We start from the raw sequence: 18,867 nt of genomic DNA, 5'->3' as shown, positions 1-18,867 counted from the left end.
AATACAATATTTTCAAAATAATAATTTTAATCAACATAAACTTAACAGTATTTCAGTGGAAGACTCCCAGGGCTGTCTAGTCCAACCCCCTTCTGCCATGCAGGAAAATCACAATCAAAGCACCAACAGAGGGCCCTTCCACACAGTCATATAACCCAGAATATCAAGACAGAAAATCCCACAATAACTGCTTTGAACTGGGTTATCTGAGTTCATACTGCCATATAAGCGGGAAACAGCACGATGCTGCGGAGCCCCTCACTATCATTCGTGGAGCCCCAAGGGCTCAGTGGAGTACAGTTTGAGAACCCCTGTCCTACAATGTTGATTTTCCATATTATTTTGTTTGTACTTTAAATCATAAAATAATTTTATTTTAAAAGTATTATTTGGTGTATATATAATTTTACCATTTATTAATGCTGAAATTAAAGCAAATTTGCATACCAAGGACATGGATGTGCATGTTTATTTTTACATAAAGAACTAAATCTTGGGTAATGCAGGGCATAGCACATCTCCAACATTTTTCATGCCACCCTGACATGTTTGGCATGTAGCCCCAAGTGGCAGGATATACTCTGGTGGCTGAGTATGGTCTATGAACCCAGCATAGTTTTTTAGATTCTAAATATGAAGGAAAATATTTTTGAAACTGAAAAGATGGCACCAAGAAAAATCAACATTTGCAAGGCTTGCTAAACAAGACAGGCTGATTTTCCTTTTTTGTGAGGTACATCTGAAGAATTTGCTGTGTTGTTACTAACAGATTCATGTAAATGTCTAAAACAGCCACTAGGTGACAAGCTGCACACATTTTTCACGATTCCCCCCCATGTTAAGTTACAGCACCCCATATGAGTTTGTGACCTATGGTTTATGAAGCTTCGCTATAGGCAGTCTCATGTTGCGTACAAACATTCGACTTACAAACAACTCATAGTTAAGAACAGGTGTGAGAGGAATCTACCCCTAGGAAGGGAAATTCATTCCTCAAAGAGTAATCATGGGGTAAAGGGGTCTCCACTGAAGGTTTCTCACCAATCCTTGTTTCCACAACAAGCCACGTTTTTCAAAACCCAATTATCGCAGGGACAGAAAGTGAGGTGAAATGTTTGGAACAGTGGCACAGACACCGAAACAAACACCATAGGAGTGTTACCCCTTCCCTATCCTATCCAAGCTCTCTCTCTCTCTCTATATATATATATATATAGACACATACACACACACACACACACACACACACACATTTTTAGCTGGTGTTACAGTTATGACCTTGTTCTGAATTACAAACAAATTCAAATTAAGAACAAACCTACAGAACATATCTTGTTTGTAACTTGAGGACCGCCTATAATGTAGTGCTTTTGCATTTGAGGTTGTTTGCTTCATATTGTTGTTGTTTATTCTTTTAGTCACTTCCAACTCTTTGTGACCTCATGGACCAGCCCACGCCAGAGCTTCCTGTCAGCCATTGCTGCCCCCAGTTCCTTCAAAGTCAAGCCAGTCACTTCAAGGATACCATCCATCCATCTTGCCCTTGGTCGGCCTCTCTTCCTTTTTCCTTCCATTTTCCCCAGCATCATGATCTTTTCCAGGATTTCCTGTCTTCTCATGATGCGGTCAAAGTACTTCATCTTTGCCTCTAATATCCTTCCCTCCAGTGAGCAGCCGGGCATTATTTCCTGGAGTATGGACTGGTTGGATCTTTTTGCAGTTCAGGGCACTCTCAATTTTTCTCCAACACCACAGTTCATAAGCATCTATCTTCCTTGGCTCAGCCTTACTTATGGTCCAGCTCTCGCATCCATAGGTTACTATGAGGAATACCATTGCTTTAACTATGCGGACCTTCGTTGCCAGTGTGATGTCCCTGCTCTTCACTTTTTTGTCGAGGTTGTCCATTGCTCTCCTCCCAAGAAGTAAACGTCTTCTGATTTCCTGGTCCAGTCTGCATCTGCCGTGATCTTCGTGCCTAGAAATATAAAGTCTGTCACTGCCTCCACGTTTTCTCCTTCTATTTGTCAGTTATCAATCAGTCTGTTTGCCATAATCTTGGTTTTCTTGATGTTTAACTGCAACCCAGCTTTTGCACTTCCTTCTTTCTCCTTGGTGATAAGGCTCCTCAACTCCTCTTCACTTTCAGCCATCAGAGTGGTATCATCTGCATACCTAAGGTTGTTAATGTTTCTTTCAGCAATTTTAACTCCAGCCTTGGATTCGTGAAGCCCCGCACGTCGCATGATGTGTTCTGTGTACAAGTTGAATAGGTAGGGTGAAAGTATACAGCCCTGCTGTACTCCTTTCCCAATCTTGAACCAGTCTGTTGTTCCGTGATCTGTTCTTACTATGGCTACTTGGTCTTTATATAGATTTCACAAGAGACAGACAAGGTGACTTGGTATCCCCATACTATCAAGAACTTGCCACAATTTATTATGATCCACATAGTCGAAGGCTTTAGAATAGTCAATAAAGCAGAAATAGATGTTTTATGAAACTCCCTAGCTTCCTGCATTATCCAGCAGATATTGGCAATTTGGTCTCTCGTTCCTCTGCCTTTTCTAAACCCAGCTTGTACATCTGGCAACTCTCGCTCCATGTATTGCTGGAGTCTGCCTTGCAGGATCTTGAGCATTACCACTGTACGAAAGTTTGAGCCATCTTTAGTGTTCCCCCTTTTTGGTACGGGGATATAAATTGATTTTTTCCAATCTGATAGCCATTCTTGTGTTTTCCATATTTGCTGGCATATGGCATGCATCACCTTGACAGCATCATCTTTCAAGATTTTAAACAACTCAGCTGGGATCCCGTCGTCTCCTGCTACCTTGTTATTGGCAATGCTTCTTAAGGCCCATTCAACCTCACTCCTCAGGATGTCTGGTTCTAATTCACTCACCACACCGTCAAAGCTATCCTCTATATTATTATCCTTCCTATACAGATCTTCTGTGTATTCTCGCCACCTTTTCTTGATCTCTTCAGCTTCTGTTAAGTCCTTGCCATCTTTGTTTTTGATCATGCCCATTTTTGCCTGAAATTTACCTCCGATGTTTCTAATTTTCTGGAAGAAGCCTCTTGTCCTTCCTATTCTGTTGTCTTCTTCCACTTTCATGCATTGCTTTTTAAAAATATTTCCTTGTCTCTTCTGGCTAACCTCTGGAATTGTGCATTTAATTGGGCATATATCCTATCACTGTTTCCTTTCACCTTCCTTATTTCTTGGGCTACTTCCAGTGTCTCAGCAGACAACCATCTTGCCTTCTTGATTTTCTTTTTCTTTGGGACGTACTTTGTTGCTGCCTCCTCAACAATGTTGTGAACTTCTCTCCATAGTTCTTCTGGGACTCTATTTATTAAATCTAGTCCCTGAAATCTATTCTTCACCTCCACTGCATAATCACCAGGAATATTTGTGAGATCATATTTGACTGGTCTGTGTATTTTCCCCAGTCTCTTTAGTCTGATTCTGAATTGTACAATAAGAAGTTTGTGATCTGAACTACAGTCAGCTCCAGGTCTTTTTTTCACTGACTAGATGAATGTCCGCCACCTTTGGCTGCAAAGGATGTAGTCAATCTGATTTCAGTGTTGACCATTTGGTGAAGTCCATGTATAAAGCCGTCTTTTAAGTTATTGGAAGAGAGAGTTATGCACAGTGAGTTTTCCTGGCAAAATTCTATCAGCCTACATCCTGCTTCATTTTGTTGTCCCAAACCATGCTTGGCTGTGATCCCGGTTGTCATTTGGCTGCACACCTTAGCATTCCAGTCTCCTGTAATGAAAATAATGTCTCTTTTTGGTGTATTATCCAGTAGGTGCTGCAGATCCTCATAGAACTGATCTAATTCTGCTTCTTCAGCTGTGGTTGGGGCGTATATTTGGATCATTGTGATGTTAAACGGCTTACCATTCTATCATTTTTTGGGTTGTATCCAAGCACCGCTTTAGCAACTTTATTATTAATTAAGGAGCTCTGGTGGCGAAGTGCGTTAAAGCACTGAGCTGGAGACTGAAAGGTCCCAGGTTCAAACCCTGGGAGCGGTGTGAGCGGCCGCTGTTAGCTCCAGCTCCTGCCAACCTAGCAGTTCGAAAACATGCCAATGTTAGTAGATCAATAGGTACCGCTCCGGCGGGAAGGTAACGGCGCCCCATGTAGTCATGCCGGCCACATGACCTTGGAGGTGTTTACGGACAACACCGGCTCTTCGGCTTAGAAATTGAGATGAGCACCAATCCCCAGAGTCAGACATGACTGGACCTAACGTCAGGGGAAACCTTTACCTTTACTATGAAGGCTACTCCATTTCTTTGGTGTTCTTGTGCACAGTAGTAGATCTGGTGGTCATCTGTTGTGAAGTGGCCCAAACCAGTCCATTTCAGTTCATTGACTCCCAGAATGTCTACCTTTAATCTTGACATCTCACCAATAACCACATCCAATTTGCCCTGGCTCGTAGATCTTACATTCCAGGTTCCTATAGTATATTGATCTTTAGAACATCGGATTCGTTGTTCACCTCCAGCACCGTCGGCCGTTAGCCTTCTTTTCAGCTTTGAGCTAACTGTGTCATCATATCTGGAGCTAGCTGAGCTTATCCTCTGTTCCTCCCCAATAGCATTTTGACCATCTTCCGACCTGGGAGTCCTATCTTCCGATGGTGTACCGACATATCTCTGGTTGTACTGATCCATTTAGTTTTCATGGCAAGAATACTGGGGTGGGTTGCCATTACCTTCCCCAGGGATCGTATTTAGTCTGACCTCTCTGCCATGACCTTCCTGTCTTGGGTGCCCCTTCACAGTTTAGTTCATGGCATCATCAAGGTGCTCAAGGTCCAGCACCTTGTCAAGGTAACGATCCTTTGCAGGAGTTGCTTCAAATTAGAGTTTCTTTATTCCTCAGTCCAAATAAAGGTTTGATTGAGTTCATTGGTGCCCCATGTAAAGCTTGACAGAATGTGGTTCAGCATTACTCTATCAAACCCCAGGATTTTCTTCCATTGTAAATGTCTTAGAATGTAACTTTAAGCACCAATGTATGCACACACAGATACACAGAGGCATTGCAGCTGTGTTGTAACTATTTAGAACCATTGAGCAATTATGCTTATTGTTATAAATCACATCAAGATGTAATGTATGTGAGACGCAGATCCGTTTTTAAACTGTTGACTTACAAATAGTGTAATTATGGAAAGAAATGTTTTCAGTACCATGTCATATACTGTACTGGATATGACTTGAACACTTAATATCTCAAAATGTGTGAACTGTGTATCCTCTTTCTTTCAAAATTAGGCAATGGATCTGAATTTCTTATCAATGATTCTGTGGTCAACCGATCTGTATACACTAAAGAACTTGGAAAAATTGGCATAATTACGAGAGCAAAGAATTGCCTGGTGTTTCAGGTAAATATTTGCGTAACAAAAAGTGATAGATCAGAAAATAAGAGCATTCTTTACCACAGGTCTCGGAGGCTTATGATATCACTAAGCAGTGCTACATTGTCTTCAAAGAATTTGGGATGGTTGGCATTTTATAAAACAAACTATGAATTTAAATTGTGCTGTTTTGTTACATATCTCTGATTCTTTGATATGTGATCATGTCAGATGTGAATGTGAAATGTAACTACAGGAGGTCCCAAAAGTCTCTATATGTAGGAAAAATTAATAAAGGTAAATTTAGCTACAATTTTCCATTTTTCCTATGATGACTTTTGAGATATTCTGTGCTATGAAATGGGATAGTTCAAAGGGCCTAGGATACAGCTGTATTTTTCTGTTCCCCATCTTTGTTCTGTTCTGAAAGGCCTGGATTGTGTATAATTATTAAAATATCATTCTTGTACAATATGTCCTGTATATTCTGGAAGAAATGTGACAAGACTCACATGTAGCATATTCCAGTATGAACAGATTCAGTTCAGCCTATATCAATGCTATACCATAGCAGAGACTTATTGCCAGTTGAAATAATGTGGCATCTCCCAACTACCTGATGCCACATTGCAGACTGCAACTTTCTGTGGATCTGTAACACAAATGCCATGCATTAACTCCACTTACTTTTATGAAAACTCACTATTAATATGAAGTTCCCAAAAAACACAACACTTTTTCAGCCTCCTTTGGCCTAGCTGTGGGGTGAAGCACGCCTGGGATTTACAGATTGTTGTTGTAATAGAGAAGATAGAAAAACGTTTTCTGCCTTCAAAAGCCCCATGATAGTTTTATGTCTGTTTAATATCATACTGTGGATTTTGGTTGGCCTTGAGACTATTCCTTAACTTCCCTCTCTGATTTAGTTGTGTATACATTCATAGAAACATAGTGGTTCTGCACAGTTATTAACTGTTAGGAATCTTTTGAGAGGAAGTTACCTCATACCTCAAAAAAATCCCATTGCTACATCTTCAAATGGGAGAGGTGATAGTGGTCAAGCAGGAAGAGTAGAGACAGGAAAGGCCCTTTCTAGGAAAGCATGCATGGGAATAGAGAAAGGGTTCCCTCATTCTAATCCTGTTTTTTAGTCTAGCTACTCATTGAGGACTGGAGATTTTGAAGTCCAGGATGACACCCAACATTAATCATAATAATCTGTATATATGAACAAGTAATATTCGTTTTACTATGGAGTAAACAACAAAACCACTGAACCAAATCACACCAAATTTGGCCACAAAAGACATAGTCATCCAAAATATGTCTTTCGATCAAAAAAACCTAAAAAAATAATCTGAATTACAGAGGACGAGGAAGAGCCTTTCTCCCCCAACTGCCAGTTAGAAAGGTAAGCTCTGCTGCCTTTAGCCCCCCTGCTGCCTTTAGCCCCCGCCCCCTTCATATCCTAGCAACTCCTTCAGCCAAAATGGCGCCCAGGGCACAGGCAGAGTGCACTTAGGCCTGATCCAGACTGCCTATAAAATACAGATTATCTGATTTGAACTGGTTTCTATGGCAGTGTAGACTCAAGGTCCTTCCACACAGCTATATTACCCATTTATAATCATTTACTATCTGTCGATAGTGCATCAACCGTAAAAAAATTAAACTCAATTCAGACACAATTCCAATTATGATTTACTATTGAAGACTCTCATTTTGTTTTAGTCAGTAGTTAGTATCTGAATGCTGTACTAAGTCATAGCTAATTTTTTTTAACTGTGGTTGACCACCAGATCTACTACTGTGCTATGTGAACTATATGATGATCCATTTTGCTTTTGTAATGATGATCCATTTTGCTTTTGGTGACAAACTTTTATATATGTTCAGCAACTTATTATGCTTTAGATTTACAGTAATATCTTGTTTTAGGGTGAAGTTGAAACAATTGCAATGAAGAAACCCAAAGAGAGAACACAGCTCCTTGAGGAAATTAGTAGTTCAGGAGAGCTTGCTGCTGAATATGCAGAAAAGAAGAAATGTTTGCAAAAAGCAGAGGAAGAGGCACAATTCAGTTACAACAAGAAAAAAAATGTTGCAGCAGAACGCAAACGTGCAAGATTAGAAAAGGAAGAGGTAATTCAAGCAAATTTTAAAAAGATAAAATTCAACAGAAGAACATACTGCTTTGTGGTCAGCTCCCCAAAGAATAAAATAAAAATGTTTTCAGTAAATGATGACAGGACATAAGGAGTGGACCATCCTACTCTAAGATGGTAGCTCCAACGCAGTGTTTTTATATTGATTTGTATGGGCATCTAATTGTTGCCACTATTGTAAGCCGCCCTGAGTCCCTTCGGGTGAGAAGGGCGGGATATAAATGTGAGAAACAAATAAATAAGCAGTCACTGAGGAAGTTCTCTATCAGACTTGCCTGAGAAGCTGGTGGGAGCATGAGAAAAGCTTCCACTGAAAATGTTAGAACTAGACATGGTCCTTCAGATAGCTTGGGCCTAAGCCCGTGGTTCTCAACTTGTGGATCCCTAGGTGTTTTGGCCTACAACTCCTAAAAATCCCAGCCAGTTTTCCAGCTGAGAACCACTGGCCTAAGCTCTGAAGGGCTCTGTAAGTCATAACAAGAATCCAGGAGGTTGAATAAACATAAAGAAAACATGCAGTAACATTTCTAGGGGTAGATCTATACTAACAACTTTTTTGAAGTGATGAATGCATAGTCAGGCCTGGGTGGTTTTGACCAGAGCTTCTTAATTCTTTCCACTCACAGCCCAAGAAATTTTTATGTGATCACGGGTATATCTATATATATAAAAGAATGATGGCATCAGGGCAGTGGACAAAACAACAAAACTACAGGCCCCCCAACCTCGAAATTTGACAACACAACCCATCATTCACGGCTCTAGGTTGATACAACAAAAAGAAAAGAAAAATAAAGTCCTAATTACAGGGAGAGGAATAATAGTTTTTATCCAATTGCTGCCAGTTAGAAGGCTAAGCTCCACCCACTTGGTCTCTTAGCAACCTACTCAGCCCAGGGGACAGGCAGTTAGGCCTCACTTAGGCCTCTTCCACAGATTATCAGATTTTAACTGGATTATATGGCAGTGTAGACTCAAGACCCTTCCAAACAGCTATATAACCCATTTAGAATCTTATATTATCTGCTTTGAACTGGATTATCTTGACTCCACACTGCCATATAATCCACTTCAGTGTGCATACTAAACATAAAGACAACCATACAACAGACATTGAATACCACCACTACCTCAACAATTTCTCACCAACGCCACCAGACAACGCCACAGCAACGCGTGGCCGGGCACAGCTAGTAACAGGTATAAAATAAAACATTTACTGATATCAAATCAGCATTTGCAGGGCTTGCTAAGCAGGCTGATTTCACTTTTTACGAAGTACAGCTGATGCATCTTCTGCAGAGTTCACTGTAAACACTACATAACAGATTCGTGTAAATATGTAAGATAGCCACTAGGTGATGTTCAGAAAACTTATTGTTACCAAATTTTTCAGGACCCCAAGTGCCAAGCCCTTGTCATCTGGAGTTATACTGGCTGGGGCATAAGAACAAGGAGGGAGAGGAGGAATCTCCCTCTCCTCTCTCCCCTCTTCCAATCACCTAGTTGCACTTGCTATTATCACTCCAAGTGACAAGTGACAGACACAAGCCATATTGTGACAGACATAAGCCATGTTGTGGCTCCTGTGATGAGGAAAACTGGGTGAGTGAGTGCTATCCCATGTCCCTGGAGAGCTTGAGCCTGGGAAACATGGGATACTAGTGTAAACAATTGTAGGGGAAAATTTGGAGCAACCTGTGACTTAAGTTAATGTGGTTAACCAATTTTGGCCTGTTTCCCTGTATGAACTCAGTGTGTCATTGAGCAGCCATAGAGTTGATTCACTGTTCTTCACATCAACTGGTCAGCACAGTTATGCATTAGAACTATAGTTATTTCAGTTACCCAATAAGGACCCAAAATGCATGTAGAGAAAATTGCTAATGAATTTTGGTCTGGTATTCTGTGCCAGGGTATTCACTACAGCTGGTTATACCCACTAGTGGGTTTCTGGACACAATTTATAATGATGATGTTAGTCTGTAAGGCCATATATATTTTAGGTTTAGGTTGATTCAGGACTGTAATCTCATGAACAAACCTGGTAATTTGGATCATGGTAGAAGCATGATATAGATAGTACATGATAGAAGTTAAAACAGGCATGGGCAAACTTTGGCCATCCAGGTGATTTGAACTTCAACTCCCATAATTCCTAACAGCCAGTAGGCTGTTAGGAAATGTGGGAATTGAAGTCCAAAACACCTGGAGGACTGAGGATTGCCCATACCTGGGCTAGACTGTCTTTCCTTGCTGTCCTTTAATCAACAGGCCAATATTTTTTTTATTCTGACAAGCTTTGAAGAAACTATATATATTTTAAAACCCTCCTAATACACTCATGTATTGTTTGTAAACTGCTTTTGAGTTTGCTTTTTAAAGCATATTAAGTTTGTTTTCTTTTTAGTTCATATTTTAAATATTTATACAGTAGAGTCTCACTTATCCAAGCTAAACGGGCCGGCAGAAGCTTGGATAAGCGAATATCTTAGATAATAAGGAGGGATTAAGGAAAAGCCTATTAAACATCAAATTAGGTTATGATTTTACAAATTAAGCACCAAAACATCATGTTATACAACAAATTTGACAGAAAAAGTAGTTCAGTACGCAGTAATGTTATGTTGTAATTACTGTATTTGCGAATTTAGCACCAAAATATCACGATATATTGAAAACATTGACTACAAAAATGGCTTGGATTATCCAGAGGCTTGGATAAGCGAGGCTTGGATAAGTGAGACTCTACTGTAATATGTTATTTATTGTTTAATTACATTTTAATTAATTTGCTGTCTTTTTAACAGTGTTGTCTTTGTTTTATACCATGTGTCTACTTTTGCCCAACTGGGAGAGTTAAATGAAATAAACACATTTTCACCCAAAAGTAGCTTTTGCTGTTGCATGTTGTAATTTTACTGTTTACAGGCAGAATGTTATCAGATGCTATCTGAAGAGCTGAAAGAGAGTAAGAAGCAGTTGCAGCTTTTCCGATTATATCACAATGAACGGAAAATTGGCTTTCTTAATGATAAATTTTCAGAAAAAAACATCAGTATTGATGCTAAGAAAAGTGCTGTGTCTGATGCTGAAGATACAGTGAAAGCCAAGAAAAAGGTCCTTGGAACGTTAAATAGAAACCATCAACATATTGAAAAAGAAATAAAGTAAGTGTTGTAGTTAGTGAAATGCCTATATCAGCTTGTTATACATCTATGTTGGGAGGTTGTGTTACACATGGTAGGCATTGCTGTAATGAGATTTCCTCCCTCCCTCCCTCAGCTTCATGGCACACCTAGAAATTATATCTATATCTTCTGAATTGGCCTTTAAATGGGGTTGCTTTAGAGATCATTAGATTTATTCTATGCAGGTTTACTAAAAAAAAAAAGTTTCAGGATATTCCCTTCACTTCCCAGCAGGCAAGAGGATTACAGCCTTAATCTGCAAGTGCATGTTAGGCAATTCCAGAAAATAACTGACCTTGTGTTTAGTTTTGGAGTGAGGATGGGGTAATAACGAGTCATTTTCTACTGTTCATCAGCAGTAGAGGAAAACAGATACTTTGACTTAATTCATTTGCTATCCTGAATAAAGTAAACCAATTAATTCAGTGGGATTTACAAAAATGTCACTCAGCAATTGGATTTGAGGTCTTTCAACTCTTGTTTTGGAGTAGACTGTAGTTTGCCAATGAATTCCAGTATCTTCTGTATTTTGATATAATTTGCTATCATGGTTCTTGAACTGATTCTAATTAAGTAAGTTTTAGAATTAAGTTGATGGCAGCTGGAGCCTACCAAAATATTCTGTGAATTGTATTTAAAACAATTTGGTGGATATTGGCGAATGTGTACTCTTCTTAGAGCTCTCGAAGTCCTATTGAATCAAAAGAGGCCTCAATATATTAAAGCAAAGGAGAGAACAGCTCACCAAATTAAAAAAGTAGATGCAGCTAAGAAAGTGCTGAGAGATCATATGAAAGAACAAGCAAAGCAAGAAGAAAATAAAAAAGAATTGCAGACAGAAATACATGATATCGATAAGGCATGGAGAATGTTTGAAGGAAAGTTCACAGAGGAGAGACTGCGTGGAGCTAGAGATGTTTTTCTGGAAGAAAATCAGGTAAATATCAAGACAAAATTACATGTAGTGTGTAAAACAGTGGATTGAAGTTAAGCTTGCTAGTATTTTCTCATAACAGAAGCTGATTAGCCAGCCTAAATTAAATTGCTAGACCCTCCTAAAATCAATACATTGAATTAGTTTGGTGTAACATTTGACCATTGATCTGACAAGAGCTGCACTAATTGGGATCAACAGTTGGATTTAAGACTCAGATTGCTCTAATAACCCTCTTGTTTCTGTTTCTGTTATCAGCTTGAATGCTTAATAATATTAGACACACGGTTTTTCCAATGTAATAAGTTACATTTATTTATGTATTTAATACATACATTTATATGTTTTTTGGATCTAGAGAAGAACTAATGCAGGTCATGGAGTGGTAATCACAAAAGCAATAAAATAAAAATAAATATTCAAAACTATATAGGACACATCTACACTGACCAATTAAGTCAGTTTCAAACCAATATTCACAAAATTGGTTTTACTGTGTAGATGATTAAATAGGAAATCCTGGAACCAGTTTGAGATTTGGGTCATGATTTCATAAACAACAGAGCACTGATGCACAGTGAAGGCTTTCTTCTGTGTCCTTTTGTGGGCATTCATCTAGCTGTCGCAATTTGATGCTAGCTTTGAAATGCATTAAAGTGGTCAGCGTAGATGGGGCCTTGTAAGGAAAAAGAGCTTTGTAGATAAATATAATGCTTTAGTACAAATCAAAAACTTCAGCAGTAGATATAATACCTGTCATAGCAAAACAAAGGAAAAATATTTCTAGTGACTGTGAGTCAGGCACTTCAATATCCAACTGCAATGCCAGATCTAGATGCAATCCTCAGCTGCAAACCTGATCTTTCAGAATTCAGCCATGGCTAGAACAGGCTTGTAATCCCAGGGCTTTAATAGTTTGTTTATTGACTAAGAACACATCAACTTGTTCATCCATACAGTGGGGGAAAAAAGTATTTAGTCAGATACCAATTGCACAAGTTCTCCCACTTAAAAAGATGAGAGAGGCCTGTAATTGACATCATAGGTAGACCTCAACTATGAAAGACAACATGAGAAAACACATTCAGAAAATCACATTGTCTGATTTTTCATGAATTTATTTGCAAATTATGGTGGAAAATAAGTATTTGGTCAAAAACAAATGTTCATCTCAGTACTTTGTTATGTATCCTTTATTGGCAATGACAGAGGTCAAATGTTTTCTGTAAGTCCTCACAAGGTTGGCACACACTGTTGCTGGTATGTTGGTCCATTCCTCCATGCAGATCTCCTCAAGAGCAGTGATGCTTTGGGGCTGTCACTGAGCAACACGGACTTTCAACTCCCTCCAAAGGTTTTCTATAGGGTTGAGATCTGGAGACTGGCTAGGCCACTCCAGGACCTTGAAATGCTTCTTACGAAGCCACTCCTTCGTTGCCCTGGTGGTGTGCTTGGGATCGTTGTCATTCTGAAAGACCCTGCCACCTTTCAACTTCTGTGCCCTTGCTGATGGAAGGAGGTTTGCACTCTGAATCTCAAGTTACATGGCTCCATTCATTCTTTCATGCATAGGGATCAGTAACCCTGGTCCCTTTGCAGAGAAACAGCCCCAAAGCATGATGTTGCCACCCCCATGCTTCACAGTAGGTATGGTGTTCTTTGTATGTAACTGCATTCTTTCTCCTCCAAACACAACGAGTTGTGTTTCTGCCAAACAGTTCTACTTTGGTTTCATCTGACCATATGACATTCTCCCAATACTCTTCTGGATCATCCAAATGCTCTCTAGCAAACTTCAGTCAGGCCCAGACATGTACTGGCTTAAGCAGGGGGATACATCTGGCACTGCAGGATCTGAGTCCCTGGTGGCGTAGTGTGTTACTGATGGTAGCCTTTTTGACCTTGGTCCCAGCTCTCTGCAGGTCATTCACTAGGTTCCCCCGTGTGGTTCTGGGATTTTTGCTCACCGTTCTTGTGATCATTTTGACCCCACGGGGTGAGATCTTACGTGGAGCCCCAGATCAAGGGAGATTATCAGTGGTCTTGTATGTCTTCCATTTTCTAATTATTGCTCCCACCATTGATTTCTTCATGCCAAGCTGCTTGCCTATTGCAGATTCAGTCTTCCCAGTCTGGTGTAGGGCTACAATTTTGTTTCTGGTGTCCTATGACAGCTCTTTGGTCTTCATTAGAGTGAAGTTTGGAGTGTGACTGCTTGAGGTTGTGGACAGGTGTCTTTTAGACTGATAACAAGTTCAAATAGGTGCCATTACTGCAGGTAATGAATGGAGGACAGAGGAGCCTCTTCAAGAAGAAGTTACAAGTCTGTGAGACCCAGAAATCTTGCTAGCTTGTTGGTGACCAAATACTTATTTTCCACCATAATTTGCAAATAAATTCGTGAAAAATAAGACAATGTGATTTTCTGGATGTGTTTTCTCACGTTGTCTCTCATAGTTGAGGTCTACCAATGATGTCAATTACAGGCCTTTCTCATCTTTTAAAGTGGGAGAACTTGTACAATTGGTATCTGACTAAATACTCCCCCCCCCTCACTGTATATGTTCCTTTATTGTATTTAGACAATGGCTCAGAGCTTCCACAACATTTGTGAACTGCTTTGAGTTCCCCCAGGGGTGAGAAAAGCGGTATATAAATGCAATGAATAGATAGATACATTTTTATATTAGTTGAAAGAAAAAAAATAAGTTGGGTAGCATCACCAATGTGAATTTAAATTTCCATCTCATATAAATCTTGTAATCCATAAGGGATAAGGTCCCCAGAAACACTATAGGGCTGTGGTATAGTATCTCATCCAGCAGCATCAGGCCACAACAGTATCCCAGAGTCGTATGAGCTAAACATTTCAGAAGAATATTATGGGAGGTGTTACTTCATCTCACTGAAAGATTGAACTGAACATTTTGGAAAAGTAACCCATTGCATGTGGGAAACTTAGCAATTGTCAGTAATGTAAACCCTGTATATTTAGGTGTAATCCTCCTTGCCGCGTAAGTAGCAATGAAATTGTTAGAATCTGTAAAACTATTTGTGTTTAAGTACAAAAGGAAATTTCTCTAAACTATTTTATTTCTTGCTGTAATTATTATGCACATGATTATACAACATTATGAACAGTTTCCTATATGTAAATTGTTTAATATCCTTTTATTTCTGATCTTACTAATTTAATAAGTCGGTTCAAGCCAGAAATAATATTTTTTATACTATAGTGACTTAAAATTTCTCCCGTTAAGTCTGCCATCCTAGATATAATGTCTTTGAATAAGCATTAATAAAAATAGAAGACTTCTTAGTAGACAGACTTGTATGGAAGCTGTGATCAGTTGATTCATTAAAGACTTATCTCTTCTAGCAGGCTTTCCCAGTCAATGTTAAACAATAAATTTTAGATTTACTTTTTATTAGTATTGGTGCTTTAAAATATATGTGCTTTAATGGCATTGTGTTTTATCTGTATTTTTTAACTATGTTGTACCCCACCTCTAGTCATGAAGTGAGGTGGGGAACTAATAGAAATACTACTATTACTGTTATTATTTGCTGATACTTTATGCTTGTGTCCAGATCAATAAATATAAGGAGCTGAAAGAACTGGTAAGGAAAAAAGTAGCAGTACTGAATCAGCAAATTGAAACATTGCACTGGGAACAAAAGGCAGATGAAGAAAAAATGTCATTTGATCAGCGGAAACAAAAAGAAACAGAGGTACTTGCAAATGACTCTGGGCCTGTTTGCTTTTTGCTTACACATATTAATATAGATTTTGGATGTTTTGCACAATTTTGTCCAATTGATTTCAAGATGGACAAAACAGGCTTAACCCATTTTCAAATTCTTGAAAATCTTATCGAGCAATTCTTCCTGTAAATAAAGTATATTTAACAGAAAGGGAGTGTGCTAGTTCCATTTTCTTCATTGATCTCCATGTATGGACTAAACAGCCTGAAAAGGAGGGCCCCTTGTACCCTTGGAGGCTCTCATATGAGTAGGGGGAACCCCTTTATGGGTGGAAGCTTTCTTCTCAGCACTATTATTCTTCCCAAGAGAGCCGATATTGAGATGTAAGACTAGCCTGCTTCCCTTCTCACATGTTTTGTAATCTGCATTACGAAATGCCTCAATAGGGCTTGGCAGACAAGTCAAGATAATTCTTTCTGCGGATCTGTGAATCACACAAATAGGTTATTCTGTATCTGCACAGAGCACCATATTGGTTGGAGCCCCACCATTCCTCTGAGTTCCATTCTCTTGTAAGCCTTTTTGTCTATCACAACAACAGCACCAAAAAAATGCTTCAGAACTTCTTTTTCATCAGTTTAGTCTTTCTGGCACGCCTATGTTCTGACTGAACATTTTAGCTTAGTTTTATCTTGGTGATTACTTTGACTTAATTGATCTGACTGTTTGACAGATCCCTCATGTCTTTGGATTGGAATTGGTCTTTGATTGACCATGGCCTCCTGAGTGTACTGGTGGAATCCCGGTAAAACTTATGTTTTATGTCAACCATACAAAGAAGAAAGTGAAACCTGCTATAAAGGGAATTGAAGTCCACTCCCCTTTGATTTCTTCCTGCAAAGTAGCCCAAGACATGATGTAACTTGCAGAAAAGTTTATTGTTCTTTTTAAATCTATTCTGTTTAGTTATTGCTAACATGTAAGAAGAAAATAGTCAGAATCGCTGTATAATTGCAGTGACTGATTTTTCTAAACAATCTCATGTTTAAAGTAAAGGCCTTTTAAAAGAAATACCTCCAAAAATATTAAGCAGCATCCCTGACCGCTGTTCTAAATCGTGAAGGGTCTTTCATTGAATCCCTTGAACATTCCAGCTTAAAATGATTGCTCCAGAAACTTTTCTGCTGAATCATTTGATTGCTTACAGATGTTTTGTATGGAATTGCCACAAGAATCCTCAGGTTCTTTTAAGATGATCCTTTTAGACAACTAGGTCTCAGTCCCTTTCAGCTTCTAGGTTTTAAAGTTTTGTTGTAATTTTTCCTTGTATGAGAGAAATTATGTGCCATGGTCACTCACAGTCATATTGAAAGCGCTTTTTCAAGACCAGGATTTTAATCCATAGAATGTTTTACATTTTTGTCTTAAATTTGAATTAGTAAAACACAGGTAAATTGGGTACTTGATGTCTGCACAGCCTTAACATTGTATATTAAACAAGTTTAAGAAAAATATAATTCCCTAGTATACAAGGCACTTCCTGTTTCAGTGTTATAGAAGAGTTATTTTTGCCACCTCAGGAATGAACATGTCATTTTTAGACTCCTGTAGAATAACATTTGAAAGTATTAATTGTTGTATGCAATAACACCATGAACATACATTCCTAAAAATTCAAGAGGAATCTTTGATTCCAAGTGATCTGTTTGAAAAGGTGTTGAGACTTAGATATTGCCTTCTGTCTGTTTGAGGAGAATTAACAGACTATCATGCTTCTAATTTAACTTTAATGAAGTTAACAGTAATTTTGTTCAGCTTCATACCCTGAAAATGAGAAGGGATATTCCCACTAAAGGAAGCACTTGGAAGTAGAGCCAGTATGCATTAGTGATTTGAGTGCCTCAGTGAAAGACAGTGACAACCCCTCTCAGAAAAAAAAATCCTGCCAAGAAAACCCTGTGATAGAATCTTTAAAAGTTAGAGTCAGTTTGAAGACACATAAAAATGAGAAGGAACTTTACATAACTTGGATTTTGAAGCAAATGAGTAACAACCTTCATCAGCTACAGAAAATGAATATTTTGTGTAGGTTCAATGTTCCTTTTTTGATAAAGTGGTATCTTACAACATTTTACATTGTTTTTAGGAAAGCATAAAACAAATAAGAGAACACATAGAAGATAATAAAAAACGGATGGAGAAACTGATAGAATACAGTAGGATGTGCACGTATGTATTTTAAAAGCTGGTAGAATTCAAATTCGTAACTTTTACAATCCATGCAAGCCTTTAATTTTGTATTTTCTTGATATTTTGTTTTTTCCTCATTGTTTATTTACTGTATTTATTCATGTATAAGTTTAGAAAATTTAGTCAATAAACCAACCCCAAAAACCTGGGTTAACTAAGCCACAGGTCAGTGTAAGTGTTGTGCCATATTTTCTTTAAAAGAACCACCCTCTTCTCTGAGTAGAATGGTGAAAGGCAGAAGAATCTGAAGGAATCACTCACAAACACACACATGCTCCTTTCTCTGCTTCTAGCGTTTTTCAGTGCCAGTGCAGAGAAGTGAAGATGGTCAGGGGCAGGGCCATAACCGGGGGGTGGGGAGGGGTTTAAGGGTGCAACTCTCCCCAAATGTGTCAGATTAAAAAAAAATCTAAATAATAATAATAATAATAATAATAATAATAATAATAATAATAATAATCTATTTATATACAGCTTTGTCTCCCCAAGAGAACTCAGGGTGGTTTCCAACATAGATAAAGCATTCAATTACCAACATAGAACATACAACAACACATACAACCATGATAAAACATCAACATACAGTAGAGTCTCACTTATCCAACATAAATGGGCTGACAGGACGTTGGATAAGCGAATATGTTGGATAATAAGGAGGCATTAAGGAAAAGCCTATTAAACATCAAATTAGGTTATGATAATTTACAAATTAAGCACCAAGACATCATGTTATACAACAAATTTGGCAGAAAAAGTAGTTCAATACGCAGTAATGCTATGTAGTAATTACTGTATTTACGAATTTAGCACCAAAATATCACGATATATTGAAAACATTGACTACAAAAATGCGTTGGATAATCCAGAACGTTGGATAAGCGAGTGTTGGATAAGTGAGACTCTACTGTAATTACTATTAACATAACATAGCTGGTCCTCTGAAGCTTTCCCATATCTGCAGAATAACCTTCAGCCTGTCCACAGGTCATAGCAAAATACATACTTTTTGGCTACTGATCTTGGCATTGACCTATATATAAAGTCAACAATATGGACAGTAGAGTCTCACTTATCCAAGCTAAACGGGCCGGCAGAAGCTTGGATAAGCGAATATCTTGGATAATAAGGAGGGATTAAGGAAAAGCCTATTAAACATCAAATTAGGTTATGATTTTACAAATTAAGCACCAAAACTTCATGTTATACAACAAATTTGACACAAAAAGTAG

The 18,867-nt window shown here is 38.5% G+C and overlaps 1 protein-coding gene across 5 annotated transcripts in view; it reads left to right on the top strand.

Annotated features, from left to right (window-relative positions):
• The window catches only part of smc1b (structural maintenance of chromosomes 1B), a 56,290-nt gene that overhangs the window by 4,084 nt on the left and 33,339 nt on the right, over positions 1 to 18,867 (top strand). For all 5 annotated transcript variants that reach the window (XM_008111385.3, XM_008111384.3, XM_008111388.3 and 2 more), the window contains 6 exons: positions 5,308 to 5,420; positions 7,332 to 7,535; positions 10,490 to 10,728; positions 11,428 to 11,686; positions 15,275 to 15,415; positions 17,535 to 17,617. In XM_008111385.3, the coding sequence (XP_008109592.2) occupies positions 5,308 to 5,420; positions 7,332 to 7,535; positions 10,490 to 10,728; positions 11,428 to 11,686; positions 15,275 to 15,415; positions 17,535 to 17,617 (1,039 nt within the window). The remainder of the gene's footprint in view (positions 1 to 5,307; positions 5,421 to 7,331; positions 7,536 to 10,489; positions 10,729 to 11,427; positions 11,687 to 15,274; positions 15,416 to 17,534; positions 17,618 to 18,867) is intronic.

This window comes from Anolis carolinensis, chromosome 5 (assembly GCF_035594765.1).
Source record: "Anolis carolinensis isolate JA03-04 chromosome 5, rAnoCar3.1.pri, whole genome shotgun sequence".
NCBI lineage: Eukaryota > Metazoa > Chordata > Lepidosauria > Squamata > Dactyloidae > Anolis > Anolis carolinensis.
The sequence above is the reverse complement of the archived record's forward strand: the minus strand, read 5'-3'. Positions and strand labels throughout refer to the sequence as shown.